At 41.9% G+C, this 17913-nt stretch overlaps 1 protein-coding gene across 5 annotated transcripts in view; it reads right to left on the bottom strand.

The window, feature by feature from the left end:
• ROBO1 (roundabout guidance receptor 1) overlaps positions 1–17913 on the bottom strand; it is a 345972-nt gene that overhangs the window by 51915 nt on the left and 276144 nt on the right. For all 5 annotated transcript variants that reach the window (XM_040423239.1, XM_040423237.1, XM_040423238.1 and 2 more), the window contains 6 exons: positions 16963–17131; positions 16711–16877; positions 15253–15374; positions 14793–15024; positions 13599–13720; positions 12015–12186 (listed from right to left, as the gene is read on the bottom strand). In XM_040423239.1, the coding sequence (XP_040279173.1) occupies positions 12015–12186; positions 13599–13720; positions 14793–15024; positions 15253–15374; positions 16711–16877; positions 16963–17131 (984 nt within the window). The remainder of the gene's footprint in view (positions 1–12014; positions 12187–13598; positions 13721–14792; positions 15025–15252; positions 15375–16710; positions 16878–16962; positions 17132–17913) is intronic.

A 17913-nucleotide genomic window follows, 5' to 3' on the forward strand; every position in this document is an offset into this window, starting at 1 on the left:
CCCTCCTTAGATATGATATTCACGTTATGCCTATAGCAGCTTTATTGGAGAGCCAGGTGGGTGCACTAAAGCTGTGTCTTATGTGACCCTACCTGTTCTGGTAAGAACTAGCCACAGCCTCAATGCTTGCGGACCTTAACCTACCTGGAGATCTTATATCAAGTGTTATCTATTCCTGGGAACTCCTTTAACCCCTAAACCCTTAGGTCCAGCACCATGAAGTTTGCTACATTGCAAACACAGCCTTGTCCTCGTCAACATCCACACACTATTCACTTCCAAAGCCTCTGCTCAGAGTTCAGTCAATTTCATTGCTTAGAACTAAACATATGTTAAGGCATAAAAGCAAGGCCTTTGAGCACAAAGAATATATGACGCTATGATTGTTTGAACTGATGCCAAGTTGCCTTGGCCACCATACATGAATCTCTCTCATGCTGTTTGATAGGAAGTTAAAAGGACACACACACACACAAAAATAAAAAATAGAATAAAAAAAATGTACATTCCCTTGGAGGTCAATTTGTCCTCTACATTTAGCTACAGTGTTACATACATTTTGGCCAGACCTGCTGATTTTGATGGAACCAGCCCACCAGCTACTGTGCATGGAGGTGTCCTGACTCCCCCCTTTGGCAGATCGGGCATGTTGGACTTGAAAAGGCTCTATATTTTTGTTCTTAAAGGAGATAAGACGCTGCATGAGGTATTTGTCAGTGGTTAATTCCCCTCTCCCTATAGAGAACACTTGCATGCTATCAAGTCTATAGACCAAAAAGAATATCGAGAGTTCACTGACCGTTCTCGAAGGTGTATGGCTACCTTTAGGCTGTTTCTAACAAGCTGTGAGGCAGCTTGCCACAGCAGAAAGCTTTGCCCCCTAAGTGCAGACCAAGCAATAAACCAGACCTCTGCCAAAGTAGTGGACCAGTAGGAGTGGGATTGCCCCTTTGCAGTTTAATTTCCTTAGGAACTGATTCACACGGCCGTGTTTGATACGAGAAACATGGTCAGTGTGTTGACCGCATCTCCCAGATCGACTGCGTTTCCCCCCTGACCCGAACTGTCTGCACCATAGTGTTTTATGATACAGCCAGTGCATATCTGATGGGTCTATTGTGGTGTACTTACATGAGGATATGAGTACAGTGCAATAGACCCACAATCAGATAGGAACTGACTGTATCATAAAACATTATGATGCAGTCAGTTCTGGTCCGTCCAGAAGATGAAGCCAACACACCGATCATGGTAGTGTGAATTAGCACTGAGAATATTTCCGGAGCTTGCAGAAAGTCTTGTAGGCCGACCAATATATATTTTTTTTCATTCAGTTTCATAGTTTAGAGCCTTTTTTAAGACCATCTTACATCTGTGCTGTGAAGGATACAAAATGCATTCCTTCACGGCTTTAAAAGTAAGTAAATAAATTTAATGAGCAATGAATCAACCTTCCAATCTCCCTTAATACCTTGTGATTGACTGATGAGGCACAATAACCCTTGTCCTGGGTACCTTGAAACAATAAAAATAAGTGCTTGTAAATCCTGCTGTGCATATTACAGCTTCCTACGAGCACTTAACACTTGGCAAGAGTGGTGAAACCATGCATTAAAGGTAAGCAATGGCAGCAAATGTATTTGGAAACAAGTGTACCGGCTGATGGACTTAGTCTTTACAAGTGGCGGTGGAGCTGTAAAGCATAGTAAATGCATCACAAAATATGGAGTCTCATTTATCAGTACTTTGCTCCATCTAGCGTCAAATGCCTACACAAAAAACCTCCAGTAGCATGCATGTTGTCAATGCCCTCCACTGTGTAGAGCTGCCAGGGTCTTCTGCCGTCATGTCCTCCAAGTGACAAGGATGCAATGAGGCGTTGGTGGGACATTTCTGTCTTATTTTGAGCCCTACGTTGAGTTTTTTTTATTTATAAATTCTCATTAAACAGAAACAAATCTGCTCCTTTTTCTATTAAATGGTACATATTTGTGACAACAATGTACTAGAAGATCCAGTACAATGTCCCAGTCACTTCATAAAACCAGTCTGCTGCTGGAAACAGCAGTACTGCAGTAAAGTGGCCATTTGGAGGGACGGGAGTGCTAGGGCTGCATTGAGAATCAGACACAGACCCCTCTGCCAAAAATGAGATCTGGATTGATGTTAACAGTAAGGGTAGTTGGGTGACTAGCTCATAAAGTGGGTTGTGGGTCCCTAATTCATGGGATGGTTGGGGTAGGGGGGACAGGAGTATATAGGGTGGTTGGCGATATCCTGATACAAAGGATAGTAGAAGGGATCCTGGTATGTAGGATTGTTGGAGAGAACCTGGTAGGTAAGATGGTTGCAGGGGCTCTTATACTTAGGATGACTGGAGGAATCCTGGTACACAGAATGGTCGGTGTTATCCTTGTACATGGGATCATTCATGAGACCTAGGATAGCTGGAGTGAGACTGGTACATAGAATGGTTCAAGGAACCCTGGTAGTGTACATACTGTAGGTTAGTTGGAGAAGACCTTGTGCATATGATGGTTGGCGTGACCCTGATATATGCTTGGAATGTTTCTAGTACATAGGATGGCTGTACATTCTGGCACATAGAAGAGTTGGAGCGATCATGGTATAGATGATGGCTGGAGGAGATGTTGTATATAGGATGGTTGGAGAGAATCTGGTGGGTAATCTGGATGGTTGGAGGATCATTTGTATATAGGATGGTTGGAGGATCATTTGTATATAGGAAGGCTGGATGATCACTTGTATATAGGACGGTTGGATGATCATTAGTATATAGGATAGTTGGATGATCACTGGTATATAGTATGGTTGGAGGATCATTGGTGCCTAGGATAGCTGGAGGATCATTGGTACATAGAACGGCTGAAGGATCATTGGTGCCTAGGATAGTTGGAGGATCATTGGTACATAGGACGGCTGGAGGATCATTGGTATATAGAATGGTTGGATGATCATTGGTGCATAAGATGGTTAGAGGAGCATTGGTACATTGGATGGCTGGAGGGACCATAGTAGTGTGCACCGGTACTCTGGTAAAGGCCCTTCCTTACATCTCCTCTCGGATCGGCATATTTTGAGATGTGTGGTATGAGATAACCAGCTTTGAAAAAATATGATTTTCCGAAACTCTGTCAGAAGATGCTTACAATAAAATGCTTTTATTTGCAGCCACCTAATGGTTGCAATGTGAATTGCAATCTACCAAGGGTTTTGCTAGCATGTCACCATAATGTATTGAATTACAAAACTGGAGTCCTTAAAGGGGCATTCCAGCACATAGAAAACATTTTCCCCAGGCTTCACATGGTGAACAAATGAAAGATTACCTCGCCCATCCCTTGCTGCTGTCACTCCAATGGTGCCAGGGTTCGCACTGCTCTCCACATCCTGCTCCTGGGATTGCTGAGGCCAGTGATTGGTTGAGCTGCATTCACTGCCATTTCCTGCTGTGTCAAGATGGCAGTAGGAAGTGCAGCAGCGGGGAATGGGCTAGTTAGGCCTCATGCACACAACCGTATGCATTGTGCAAATTGCGAATGCGCAAAATATGGCTGTGGTTCGTGCTGATCCGCATTTTTGTGAAGCCATTGACTTCAATAGGTCGGCAGTCCGCCTTTTGTGGACAAGTATAGGACATGTTCTATCGCTTTGCGGAATGGACATATGGATGCTGAAAGCCCATGGATCTGCAAATAAAATGCCGAAAGCACACGGAGCGCATGCGTATTTTGTGGATCCGTGATTTGAATACCACAAAACTTATACGGTCGTGTGCATGGGGTATACGTTCTTTTACTTAGTTTCACCATGGACAAAGTTTTCTGTGCACTGGAAAGCCCCTATAATAAAATTCTAGGAGGGTGGACACATCTGTACGTAGCAGGGACCGGTGGTGCTCCACACGTATACAGGTAACTGCAGCCATTCTGCGGTGATATTGGACACATTTTATTTTACTCTGTGCAGCCTCTTGCTTTTTGAAACCATGAAATTTCTTATCTGGATAGGTCCACGTTTGGAATTACCTGCTCTGATGACTGAGAGTCTTACGTCTATGATCCTGCGAGCAGTCCAGATACTCACAGTCCATGAAACAGGTCAGCGCTCTGCGGTCTAATACCCCGGCTGCATCTCCCCGGTTTACTGATTTCACAGCTATTTGTGAGAGGTGGTTGTGGAGGTGGATCAGGTTTTATGGGGGCGGCCAGTTTAGGTTCCAGTATCATGCCAGCTGGGCTTAACGGTATAAAATGTACTGTGACTAATGGATTTAGACCGCCACTCCGTATCTCTTACTTCTCCCGAGCACGGCTGAAACTGCGGGTTTTTACTAGTAAGACAACAGAATTTACTCCTTAATTCCGATGGCTTTATAGACTTTAAGTTGTTGAAATTTCACTATGAACAATGCACATTTTTTCCACTGCGTGTAAACATTGAAGGTTCCTGGCAAGCAGAGGTCTTGAAAACAGTGATGAATCTGTAAACTCAGTATAGTTGAAAACTGTATAACTTTTCATTGTGCAAAGGCTAAGCTGAAACTGAAATACCCCAGCCTCTTAAAGATGGTAGAAAATCTATGCATTTTACATTTCTTATAGGGTATCTGTTTCTTGGAAAGCTGGATAACATACTCCACCGCTCGATTCAAAAACGAGTCCGATTTGCTACTCAGGAGCTTGGGAAAGCTGGGTGCCAGCCAATACATCCACAATCACACTGGTTATCCACACTTCCAAACTGGTTATTAACCTATCTACTAGGCTGCTGAGCGGTAACTCTGCCTAGTCCTACATTCATACAGTCTCCACTTCTTATAGTTAGATGGAATTGCCATTCAGAAGCCTGGGAAAGTCCGGTGACAACTCTGTTGGTGTCATCCGGTTCTGTTAGAAGCATGTAGCTGATGTAGATAGATAAAGAGATAGGCCCTGATGTATCATACCTTCACTCCAGAATTCTGGCATCAAAAAGTCGCAAAATAGGGCTTTTTCAGCTTTTTTTTACAGTCGTGCAAAATTTAGCGACTTTTTGCATGTGTACACCGCTCACTCCAGTTTTGTAATGTGGGTGGAAAAGTGGGCCTGGTGAGCTACGTTAATGAGTTTCACTCCAGATTTATCATTGAGACTTTTTTTTTTTAAGTCGCAAATAAGTCGCAATCTCACTTCAGGAGCAGGGTGGAGTAGAAAAACTGGAGTAGCTTCTCTAGACAGAAGTGTTAGGTTTAAGGACAAGCCAAATTTACCAAACAACAAGCAACATTTGATAATTGTGGCACAAAGTGCTCCAACACAGACTGAAGCAAAACGGACTTCAAATGTTCTCCTCGTGATAAATTCCCCCCATAGTGCTTGAACACTTATATGGAATTTTTGAGAAAAGGGAGCCCTCTAGTGTTCATGTCCAGTATTATCTATTACTGGTAAACCTATTCGACTACAGTTATCAAAACAAGTATACAAAAGGTAAAGTGGTAAACTTCCTTATAGAAACCAATGTGGTCGTAGTTTTTATAGAAAAATTAAAACAAGTATTTCAAGAGCTGCTGTGGACAATCAATTCCTTGAATATATATATATATATATATATATATATATAAAAAAGCTGCCATTGCTTCACATACCACATTTGTGAATTCATATGTGAATTTCCCCATGGGACTATCAAATCCTTAACCTTTAGAGGACTGGGCGATTTCCCGTTTTTGCGTTTTTTATTTTTCACTCCCTGCATTAACAGAGTCATAACTTTAAATTTTTTTGTTCACATAGCCTTATGAGGGCTTATTTTATGGGGGACAAGTTGTACTTTCAAATGGCACCATTTACAGTTGCATACAATGTAGTGGGAAGTGGGGAAAAAAATCCAAATGGGGTGGAATGAGGGGGGGGGACGCAATTCTGCCACAGTTTTTTTCTTTTAACGGCGTTCACTATGCGGTAAAATGTACCTGTTAACTTCATTCTCCAGGTCAGTCAATTACAACAATACCACACTTGTATAGTTTTTCTTGTGTTTTAAAATTTTAAAAAAAGTAAAAACCTTGAATTTTTTTTTTTTTCAATCACCATATTTTTGTAGTTATGCTTACAAAGCTGTTTCAGGGTTCATTTTTTGAGGGGCGATCTGTTTTTTCAGTGATACCATTTTGAAGTGTGTATGACTTTTTAATCACTTCCTATAAAAAAAATTTGGGGGAGTTGAAGTGACAAAAAATGCTGAATTACCCAATTCACAGTATGGGATTAATATTGTTATATTTTAATAGTACAGGCGTTTTTGCACGCAGCGATGCCCATGATGTTTATTTTTTTTTACTGGTTAAGTATCTTTATTTTAATTTTGGGAAAAGGATTTGAACTTTTATATTTTTTTATTCTTTTTTTATATTTTTTAAAACTTTTTTTTAAGTCACCCTGGGTGACTCTAACTGGTAATCATTAGATTGCCCATTGTGTTTGTTGATGGCTATAAAGCCATCATTGAACACTTCATTTTCAATAAAACAATACAGTGCTGCCACCAAGTGGCCTGTATTGGTATATTCCTGTAATAGCTGCAGAAGCCTGCTTGAGGCTTCGGGCTATTACAGCAGTGTAACAGGTTCCCCGATCTTAGCCGGGAACGCTGTTACTCGAGCATGCGGCTCCTGCTTCCGGACAACTCAGATGCAGTGGTCACATTTGACCATGGCATCTAAGGGGTCAAATGTATGCAACTAGCCTTATGGCTGAATGCATACGTCTGCCGCGGGTCTCTGGTGTTTGAAACAGCAGAAACCCAGCGGCCATACATATACGGCGGAGGTCGTGAAGGGGTAAAGTGGATTTGTATGAAATGTTATTATATTGCACTATTATTATTCATAGTAGTAGTAGTACAGTATTGGGCCCTATTCTCTTCAATATATTTATTAATGATCTTGTAGAAGGCTTGCATAGTAAAGTATCAATTTTCGCAGATGATGGCAACTAAAGTAATAACTGGAATGGGGGGACTACAGTACCCTGAAAGATTATCAACATTAGGGTTATTCACTTTAGAAAAAAGACGACTGAGGGGAGATCTAATTACTATGTATAAATATATCAGGGGTCAGTACAGAGATCTATCCCATCATCTATTTATCCCCAGGACTGTGACTGTGACGAGGGGACATCCTCTGCGTCTGGAGGAAAGAAGGTTTGTACACAAACATAGAAAAGGGTTCTTTACGGTAAGAGCAGTGAGACTATGGAGCTCTCTGCCTGAGGAGGTGGTGATGGTGAGTACAATAAAGGAATTCAAGAGGGGCCTGGACGTATTTCTGGAGTGTAATAATATTACAGGCTATGGCTACTAGAGAGGGGTCGTTGATCCAGGGAGTTATTCTGACTGCCTGATTGGAGTCGGGAAGGAATTTTTTCCCCCTTAATGAGGGAAAATTGGCTTCTACCTCACAGGGTATTTTTTTACTTCCTCTGGATCAACCTGCAGGATGACAGGCCGAACTGGATGGACAAATGTCTTTTTTCGGCCTTATGTACTATGTTACTATGTTACAGTGACGTAACTAAAAATGACTGGGACCCACAGTAAATTTTTAAACGCCCCCAGAAACTTCTTCACAACCCCCATTCTCCCATGCAACCCCCACTCTTGTGGATAGTCAAGATCGCTCCCTTTCAGATATACAGAAACTGTGTTTCTGTACATAATGTAATTTTATAATCTTTTTGTCCTCCTCCTGGGTGGGCCCTTTCCGAGTTCGGACCCCAAAGCAGCAAGTTCCCCTGCTTCCCCTATAACTACGTCCCTGTAGTTAGTATAAATGGCAAAAAATAAATGCAACATGTACAATACTTCTTACAATGAAGAGAATAAGCACAATGTATCAGTGATCCTCTGCCACCCAGTGGCCAAAAATAGAACTGCAGTGGAAAACCTTTATTTCTGCAGCAGTATTTTTGTAGCGGTGCAATCAAGGCATTAAAGAGGCACATCCATCAAAATGTTTTAATCACATATTAACAGCCTATATGTGTCTATTCTGTCATTTTTAAAAAAAATGGTTTAATGGTTTTCTGGTTTAAATTTTTAAGTCACTCCATGAATTTTACGTCCTGTCCTGGCTCTTTAACTTCCACCTTTCTTTGGACTTTTAGCACGGCAAAGAACCTTGATTAACTTTTTCAGACAATCCATCACTGTTATCAGGGGGATGAGTGACTCAATCAGAGAATCACACATTACACTGATAAGTGCAATGCTCTTCTGTGGGAATTTTATTTAGTCTTATCAAGAGAACAATAGAGCTGTCATACTGTCATTTCCACTCCACTCCCCACTATTATCACAAGGATTACCTCGCAGATATCATCTTCACCACACAGCAGTAGTACCCAGAAGATGGATTAGTGACCTTAAGGGCACTTGGACACGACCGTTTGCCCTCCGAGATATACGGTCTGTGAGCGGGCCATATGTCCCGGAGCGGCATTGATCGTGCGCACGGGAGCACACAGCATCATAGATTACAATGATGCTGTGGACGTCGGGCCGCCCGCGGGGCTATTGTTCCGCACCCATACGATCTTATGAGTGCGGGACAATAGTCTCGCAGGCGGCCCAACATGCACAGCATCATTGTAAACTATGCTGTGTGCTCCCGTGCGCACGATCAATGGCGCTCCGGGACATATGGCCCGCTCACAGACCGTATATCTCGGAGGGCAAACGGTCGTGTGCAAGGGCCCCAAAGGAGGTCAATTATTTGTGCTGATTGCTACAGAAAGAAAAATTTTATTTCATTTTCAGAAATGACTAAAGAAAAGTGGCCAAAAAGTCTAAAAACCTTCTCTGATGGATGTGTCCCTTTAACAATAGCTGCAGGGCAATTCTTTTCTTTTTTTCTCTTGAATATTTGAAGCTTAACATGTTTCTGTTGATTTATGTGACAGAAAATCAAAGTAGTTGAATATAAAATGAAGTTTGTTACACAGGGGCGCACTTCACTGTAACATCAGGACTGTTAATAATTGGGGGCCAAATGAGCTTCAAAGTCCTGAATCATTTCTTATTAACTGGGTCCTCAATCTACTATTAACTAATCTCATCTCTGCAGCAGGAAACGCGTCTCACTGAGTCCAGGAGAAGGTTGATGGGTGTGAATGGGAAAGGTATACACTATTCTATTTAAGAGTGATTTCACACATTACTTTTTTTTTTGGAATGCTGCCGTTTTGCGACAGTTTTGATGTGTTTTTTTCACTCCAAAAAACTGAATTTGAGAAGTGAAATGAGAAATACAAAGCAAACACTTATACGTCTCCTTCCTGCTGGATCCAAGTCTATAAAAACTGCATCAAAAACTGCCACAAAAGATAGATAGATAGATAGGATACGGATACAAGTGTCGAGCGAGCATGCTCGGCCGAACTGCTGTTCGGCTCGAGCATCGCTATGCTTGGCACATCGGAGTGCTCGGCCGAATACTGTGGGTGCTTGAGTACAATTTAATACAATGAAAGACCCGAACATGAAACCAGGCACCCCCGGCTCTGAAGAAGAGAGGCTGTCTGGTTCACAAAAAAAGGTTAGAAATTGATGGAAACCCCATCAAAATGGATTGGAATCAGCATTAACAGGATGGCTGGATGCGTCTTGGACTCCTATTATCTATGACATACAATAGACAACCACACAAAGGCTATAAGACAAAAGCCAGGTATGTGGAAGCCAACAATCTATCCAGGAGACATATAACAGCCAGCATACCTTACAATGGCAGCCTTGTGCACTATGAGACATTCCAAACCAGCTCTCATCTGACTGAGAGCCAGTAAGCCTCAAAGTTACTTCAGATCTGTTGGATGGCTTGGGTGGACCTGCGCACCTAGATCAATATCATTAGGGTGACAAAAAGTTTTCTGATTGTCCTAACATAATATTCAATAACCTTTCTATACAGTTTTGTTATTTAAAAACTCCTTTGCATAAACATGGGCATATGGGAAAGACATGCAAATGAGCAGAATCTCCTCCTCAGTATGGTGAAGAGCGATCGCTAATGCCATCACTCATCCCCATACTGAATCATGGTTTGCCGGCAGCAGATTGTGATTACACGGCACGACCTGCCACCAGGCAAACCTGCTGATTCCAATCACCCGATGAACGAGGTATTACACAGCCAGATCATCGCTAACGGGCGTTCATCTGAACAATTATCTTTAGAATTGCGCCCCCCCCCCCAAATAAAAAGTGCTCCGTCAGGAAATATTATTTTCAACATACGATGTCTCAGACTGAGATCCAACTTCTCTGTTTAGCATCTATTCCTGACTGTTAGATGTAAGGACTTGTTTTATCTGTCTTAGTTATCTGCTTATTTTTCTTAAATCTTCATTTTCTCTGATCTTGGATGACATTTTGGGGCTTTGGAACCAATTACTGTAGTTGTATATATATAAAACTTTATAACTAAATATTACTATTAGTGCAGGCCACACAGCACCCCCTATAGACAAATGCTTCAAGTTCTGAGGAGGGTCAAGTCACTGCCCTATTAGTAACAGGTTATTAGTAATGGGGCAATAAAGAGCAGAGACCGAACCCTCCTCAGAGCTTGAAGCATATGTCTATGGGGGGTGCTGAGTGTAGAAGGGTTGCTGTGTGGCCTCCACTAATAGTAGGTGTTCATTCACACACAATGTGTTGACTGCTGCAGCCTCTCCTCACTGAGGTCACTGACTGGCCGGTCAGGGCGTCGGCTGGTGTGGCCACAGCAGTCACACTTGGAGTCTGACTTTTTCCAGCACAGGTATGTCTTCAAGAACTACAGGTAGGGACGAGCGAACTTGTGTTTTCAAGTTCGGCGTACAAGGTTCGGGTTATTCTAAGAATTCTGTTATGGACTCCGCTATCACGGACCATAACTTATCCATAACAAAATTCTTAGATAACCCAAACCCGAACCTTGTACGCCTAACTTGAAAACACAAGTTTGCTCAACACTAACTACGGGCCCCCTCCTCACCTCCCTGCAATGGAGCTGGAAGCCGGAATGAGACGCGCCTCCGCCACGCCAAAGCCCAGAGGTGGTGATGCCGAAATTCAGCTGGCCAATAAGCAGAGCCAGCAGCAGAGCAGCTCCTCGACAGACAGGGAGCCAGTAGGAAGGGAAGGCTCCACTTTACAATAGGTGTGAGGGAGGGGACTTCAGCCCAGCTGAGCCCCAAACCTTATGGACCTCAAAGCGACTGTGTGGTCTGCCTCCATTGGTGGTACACCATTGGATGGACAGCTAGATTGCAGATAGATAGAAATGAGATCCACTCCAGCGCTACCAATTTCATAGTCCTCACCAGCTTCTATATACTTTGTGCAGCTAATCGTATGGCATTTAACCATGTGACTGCTGCAGCCAATCAGTGTCCTCAGTCATCTCAGCTCAGGCCAGTTATGGCTGCAGTGGTCCCATGGTCAGACGGCAAGTGATCAGCTCAATGGAGACCAGCCAGGACCATCAGATTGGTGGTGCTGGATCAAGGGGTATCAAAGGGTGTTTTTTATTTTTTATTTAATGCATCCCCTGTTTTAAGATATATATACACCCTGGACAGCTCATTTAAGAGGTTCGTACACATAAGACAGAACAAGGCCGAGTCTATCTATATAGTGTGCATTAGGGACACAGGACCCAAACAACTTTTCTTTTTTTTAGGGAGGAGGGGTATCAGGTGTTCAATATGACTGTTCTTTATTCACCTTCTATCTATATACACCCAGTGGTTTGCAGTTTGCTTCTTTCCTTGGTTTAATAGGAAAATAATGTAACGTGCACTCAGTGATTTGTCTTAAAATAATTCATAATTACAACACTGATAAGAAGAATACACTTGGGGTAGACCTATATCATTCCCATGGACCAGGGGTCACATACTCCAGGCTGATACATTGAAGGCATGTACTGTAGAATAGATGATGGGGATGGAGTTACAACTCACCCAACTGGATCAACTGTGGCTCACTTTTCACCCCCGGCCCAGCTCCAGTGCTCGCTGCCACCTCCACACTGTACTTGATGCCTGGTACTAGATATGGGATGACCACAGAGAGAGAGGAGCCATCCACTGTCTTGTTAATATGATATCGGCTTTCATTCCCAAGACACCAAACCTAGAAAGCAAGAAAAACAATCGATATTCAGTCATCAGAAGAGTATACACTCCGCCAGAGCGCCGGTATAGCCCTGAGGGATTGGATGGCGGCAGCATCTCCTCTTTACATTCCTTTCTTTCTTATAGACACACTGGGTAACATTTATTATACAGTATCTATCTATTATCTATTATCTATCTATCTATTATCTATCTATCTATCTATTATCTATGTATCTATATATTATCTATCTATCTATCTATTTATCTATCTATCTATCTTCTATCTATCTATTATCTATCTATCTATCTATCTATCTATCTATCTATCTATCTATCTATCTATCTATCTATCTATCTAATATCTATCTATCTATGTATCTATCTATCTAATATCTATCTATCTATTTATCTCATATCTATCTATCTAATATCTATCATTTATCTATCTCTCTAATATCTATCTATATATTGTATAGCTACCTTTATATCTCTATCCTATCTAAATATTTATCTATTATCTATCTATCTATAGTATCCTCTATCTATCTAATGTATAGCTACCGTTACATCTCTATCATATCTATCTCTATGATTGTAACCCTTTTTGCTAATTATCCACAAAATAAAAACAGAAATAATCTTCTATAATTTATATAAATAAATCCTAAAAAAATAAAAATAAAATATGAATAAAATATAAATAGCTAAATTGAATTTTATTTTCATCAACTGCCTCAATGTTTAGTGCCTAAATGTTTTTTGAGTTGAGGCTATAATTATATAGTCACAGTAAGTAAATCTTAATTTTCATCTTAATTTTTAAGGAATTTTTAGTATCTTATTTCATGTACATTTTATTGCCCTGAAGTTTTGTGTTTCACCACTAGATGGAGACAAATATCCATACACTTCTCATTACTACATTTGGTTCCAATTAGCTTTCTACTTGTTACAGAATTTTTAAATACTTCACATTTAACTTGGTCGTAACTTTTTAAGTTTGTAATAAATGATATAAAAGTTTTCTCAAATTAAAATGCAGTGATTGGTTGGACTATAGTCTCCCCTCCCATAGGCAATCAGCAGAGCATGCAAACAGTTACTCGGTAAGGAAGAAAACTTGAAATAGGACCATGAAAAATTGCAGTTGAAGGCTCATTTAATGTGTCAGGAAAACAAAGGCTTTGGCTAAATTAAAAATGAAATGTCAGGCGAGGTGCTTACTAACAAAAGATATTTATGGTTCTAAAATGTCATTTTATTTTGCTCTCCTCAATTTCTTGAGCGAGTCCAACACAGTGCTGGCGTCAGGGAGATCTCTCAGTATCACAGCAGTGACGGGGGGCGCCTGACTTCTCCTAGCATGCTAATTAAGATGTATGCTAGCAATGTAAATGGTCAAACAAATGGTTTATCCAGCTGAATTACCTTGTATTCTTGGACCAAACCGTTTTGGTTTTCTTCAGGAGGTGGTTGCCAGGCGACTATAATTGCAGTCCCATTGCCATCATTTTTGGTAATAGTGACACTCTGAGGTGGGGCGCTGGGTGCTGCACGGTAAAGAATAGAATTAGTCAATAATTAATACAATAACTGATAGATAGACAGATAGAAAAATAGATATATAATAAATACACAGAGAGACAGAAGAATAGACAAACAGAAGTATATGAAATAGAAAAATAAATAGGTCCATAGATAATGGAGACAGATATATAATAGATAGACAGATTGACAGATGGATAGATAGATAGATAGATAGATAGATAGATACTTTTACAGAGCTGAGCATGCTTACTCAGCAATTTTTTGAACTCCCAGAGAAGTGACTGGAGAGAGGAGCGCATGCGCAGCCACCATTCCATTTACAGCACCTGTTAGATCAGGGGCGGACTGGCCATAGACCTTACAGGAAAATTTCCTGGTGAGTCGATAACTAGGGGGCTGCCCGAGCCCTCCTCACAGCTGCCAGCCAGGTACATAATGCTCTGATGCTCAGCAGTTATTAATGCTAGGAACTATCAGGTACTTATGCATCTGGCCAATGGCCGCCGGTGCCCCTCTGAATTCAGCTGTATCACCGTCATCAGGCTGGTGTGATAGTTAAATACTGCAGTGGGGTGGCAGGATATTGTGCTGTGGTATTTGGTTCTGATGGGGAGGTATTTTATGCTGCACTAAGTTACTGATGGTCCCCATTTACTTCTGTTGTCCCTACCTTCTGTCAATCTAAACTCGTCTACAACTTAGATTTTTTTTTTCAGGGCCATTTTTATGTTCCAGTTGCGGTACCTGCACCTCTCAGACATTTCCGCCATATACTGTGGCTACGCCATGCCTTTATAACACGTATGGCTGAGTATTTCATCCTTGTGATCAGATCTAGATTTAGTCACCTAAAATCCGCTTTCCCCAATCACTCTAATCTCTGTTTCCATTAAACAGAATATTGTGAACATACAAACAAATCCCAGCGAAGGATCTGATCAGACTTCTGTTTAAAAATGGATAATCTCCAATCAGTAAAATGAGTACCTTCCAAAATGTGAAAGAAAGAGAAACAAACATTACGGAGTAATCAGCCTAACCTTGATCCACGTACGGGGGGAGGGGGGCAGTTACCTTCTTCCAGGGTCTTGGCAAAACGCACTTCACTGTCAGCTCCTTGGAACTCGTTAAAGAAAGGCCGGGCTTTGATTTCATAGTTCACCCCTTTTTTAAGCTCAGGGATCACTGCACTGTTTTTTGCTGGAGTTCGGACTTCAAATATGGACCAAGCAGATTCCAGGCGATTCTCTGGACTCGGCCTGTAGAGGATCTTGTAGCCCTGAATGTACTGAGACTGTTGGTCAACCTGCACGAAAGGTGGAAAGTATGTCTTATGTTAACAGCCCCATTTCTAATTCAATGTGTACAATCCAGATACAAACATTTCAGACAGGAACAATCTAAATGCTAATGGGAAAAGTGAAAAAAGTCTTCATCCTTATCTGGTACCTGTGATTACCAGTTTATTCTGGCTAGGTCCGGCTATGGCCCTGGAGGACCTCTGCCATTGATGGCGATTTAATTATCTACTTACTGTCCAATGTACTTCAATTGAAGAGGACGAGAGGATGGTTGGATTATGAAGGTGCAGAACCACATCCCCCAATTCTCTCTGGACTTGTTTGTGATCTACGCCTTGACTTGTAGGAGGAACATCTGAAATCAATAAGGTGTTACATACATCAGGACTGAATATTCGGATACATGGTATTTTTGAGACATCTCAAACATATCTCAGGAAGCTGAAGGTATGCCCTTCAGCGGCACATCATATGTAAATGAACTACAGTCAATGAAGTCAAGGGATCGCGTCAAAAATGAGTTGAAATACCATTCATATCCAAAACAAACAGAACCATCTACTGTACATGGAGGTCATCTAGAAGCCAACTGGATGAGGTCATCTAGAGATGGACAACTCCTTTAATAAGAAGAAATCCATTTCCATTTGCCAGCGGTCAGCATTTAATAGAAATGAGTGTGTCAGTGACATAATCCACAGCTGGACTCTGACTCATTCAGAGAAGTGGTGAGGGTGACGGGAATCCTATATCTCACTATATCTGAATAGGTCACTTTTAGGGGGAACTTACTAAAGATGCAGAATAATTCCTACAGAGCTCCACAGAGTTCTGCAACCTTCCTGCAGACCGATCACTATGGATTATTATATATATATATTCAGGGGATGTGCTCATGGCAGTTAATGCCAGCAGAATTCTGACTGCGGCAATGTGTCGTCTTCCTTCAATTGGGGCTTTAAAGCTGTGACTGCACCAACAAGGGCCACGTCCCTTCTGGACATGGTGTGGAGTCAGATGCAGCTCGGAGCTGTGGCCGGTGTCCACTCGCAGTTTTGCTCCATTCGGTGGTGCTAAACTGTAAGAGAGTCCACGGATATTTACAGCGGCTAAATTTGTGAACATGTGAACATCCCTTAATTATATTGGATTAATGATGATAATTGAGGGATAGAGAGATAGATAGGTAGATAATCATACAAGCATTATTAAATATACAGGGAGAGATTTATCTCCATTGCGCCAGAGAAGTGGCTTTAAGCTGTGTGTTTGGAAAATTTTAAATGCAACTTTTTGAAAAAATAAAAAGTCACAATTGCTTCTTTTTACACCATCCTCGACACTTTTCCAAAAGTGGGCATGGCAAGGATGAGAAAGGGTGTGACCAACAGCCGAGACAAGAAAGTGCCGTACTTATATAAATCTCCCCCAAAAGTCCATTATTCTGCTCGTTTCCTATTATATCTGCGGGGTGTTCTGTTTTCCTGCCTTGATAAACTATATATTTATGGCTGCATAAGGAGAACACGAGGATCTATACAACTGGTACTGAAATCAACGGGAGCTGTATAGATCTGTATGCAGTAAACGCCCCCTAGTGGTCCCGGACCTGCAGACAGTCTATAATCCCTGAAGGTCGCCCTTATCTCTGTTGATAAATTACAAACTGGTTAAATTTAGGATTTTCCTACCTTGTGTCTTTACAGGGTCGGATATCTGACTTGGGTCGCTCAGTCCATATGCATTAGCTGCTCTCACCAGGAAGAGGTAGATTGCGTTGGGTCTCAGGCCCTTGACAGCAAAAGATTCAGTCTTGACATTTTCGGCCACCGTGTGCCAACTACTCCCAGAAGCATGGCTGGAAAACAGAGATTTAAAATCACATAGAAGCAATGGTACTTGAAGACAATGAAATGTACTCCAGGTGCCACCCCATCCAGTACCTGAAGGCTTCTATGATGTACGATGTCGGAGTTGCACCAGAATTCAGGTTTGGCTGCCAGGATAAGGTCACTGTATTCTTGCTGACATCGGTGACTTCAGGCTTTAAAGGAGCGCTTGGGATAAGATTAGGATCTGTGGCTCGTGGAGGTTGTACGGGAACTCCGAATTCTATGGAAGATTATCAATTGCCATACATTGGGAAGGATACTACTACATACAGAGTATTGTACAGTACAGTATAGTGCAGCCATCAGAGTATCTAGTTTAGAAAATATTCTGACTGGTATAGGGTACAGCAGCTGGAAAGGGGCAATCGGGTCAATAATTGTGTGAGCGATCATGGGTGACATTTATTTATTTTATGAACTTATATAACGCTACTATATTCCGCAACGCTTTACAGACGTTAGTATCCAACTGTCCCCAGTGGGGCTCACAGTCTAAGGTCCCTATCAGTATGTCTTTGGAGTGTGGAAGGAAACCTGAGTACCCGGAGGAAACCCAGGCAAACACGGGGAGAACATACAAACTCCATGCAGATGTTGTCCTTGGTCGGTTTCGAACCCAGGACCCCAGCGCTGCAAGGCACCAGCGCTAACCACTGAGCCTCCGTGATGTTATGTCACAGTGTCTTGGCGGTAATATGTTTGTTACTCCTCTGATATTGACCCTGCCTATACCCTTAGAAGATACGGTATGGCAATTGTTGTAAACACAAACACTTTTGTGCAATGTCAGTTGAGTTAGCAATTCCTTAAGGCCTCAAGCGCGTGACTGCATCCATCTTGCGGTCCGCAAATGGCAGATCCTCAAAATAGGTCTGCGGTCCGCGTGCCCTCAGCATTTTTTTTGTGGACCCATTGACTTCAATGGGTCCATGTTCCACATTTTTCAGATATTTTCTTTTTGTGGAACAGACACATGGATGCAGAGCCACACTTTCCTCATCC

This window comes from Bufo bufo, chromosome 3 (assembly GCF_905171765.1).
Source record: "Bufo bufo chromosome 3, aBufBuf1.1, whole genome shotgun sequence".
NCBI lineage: Eukaryota > Metazoa > Chordata > Amphibia > Anura > Bufonidae > Bufo > Bufo bufo.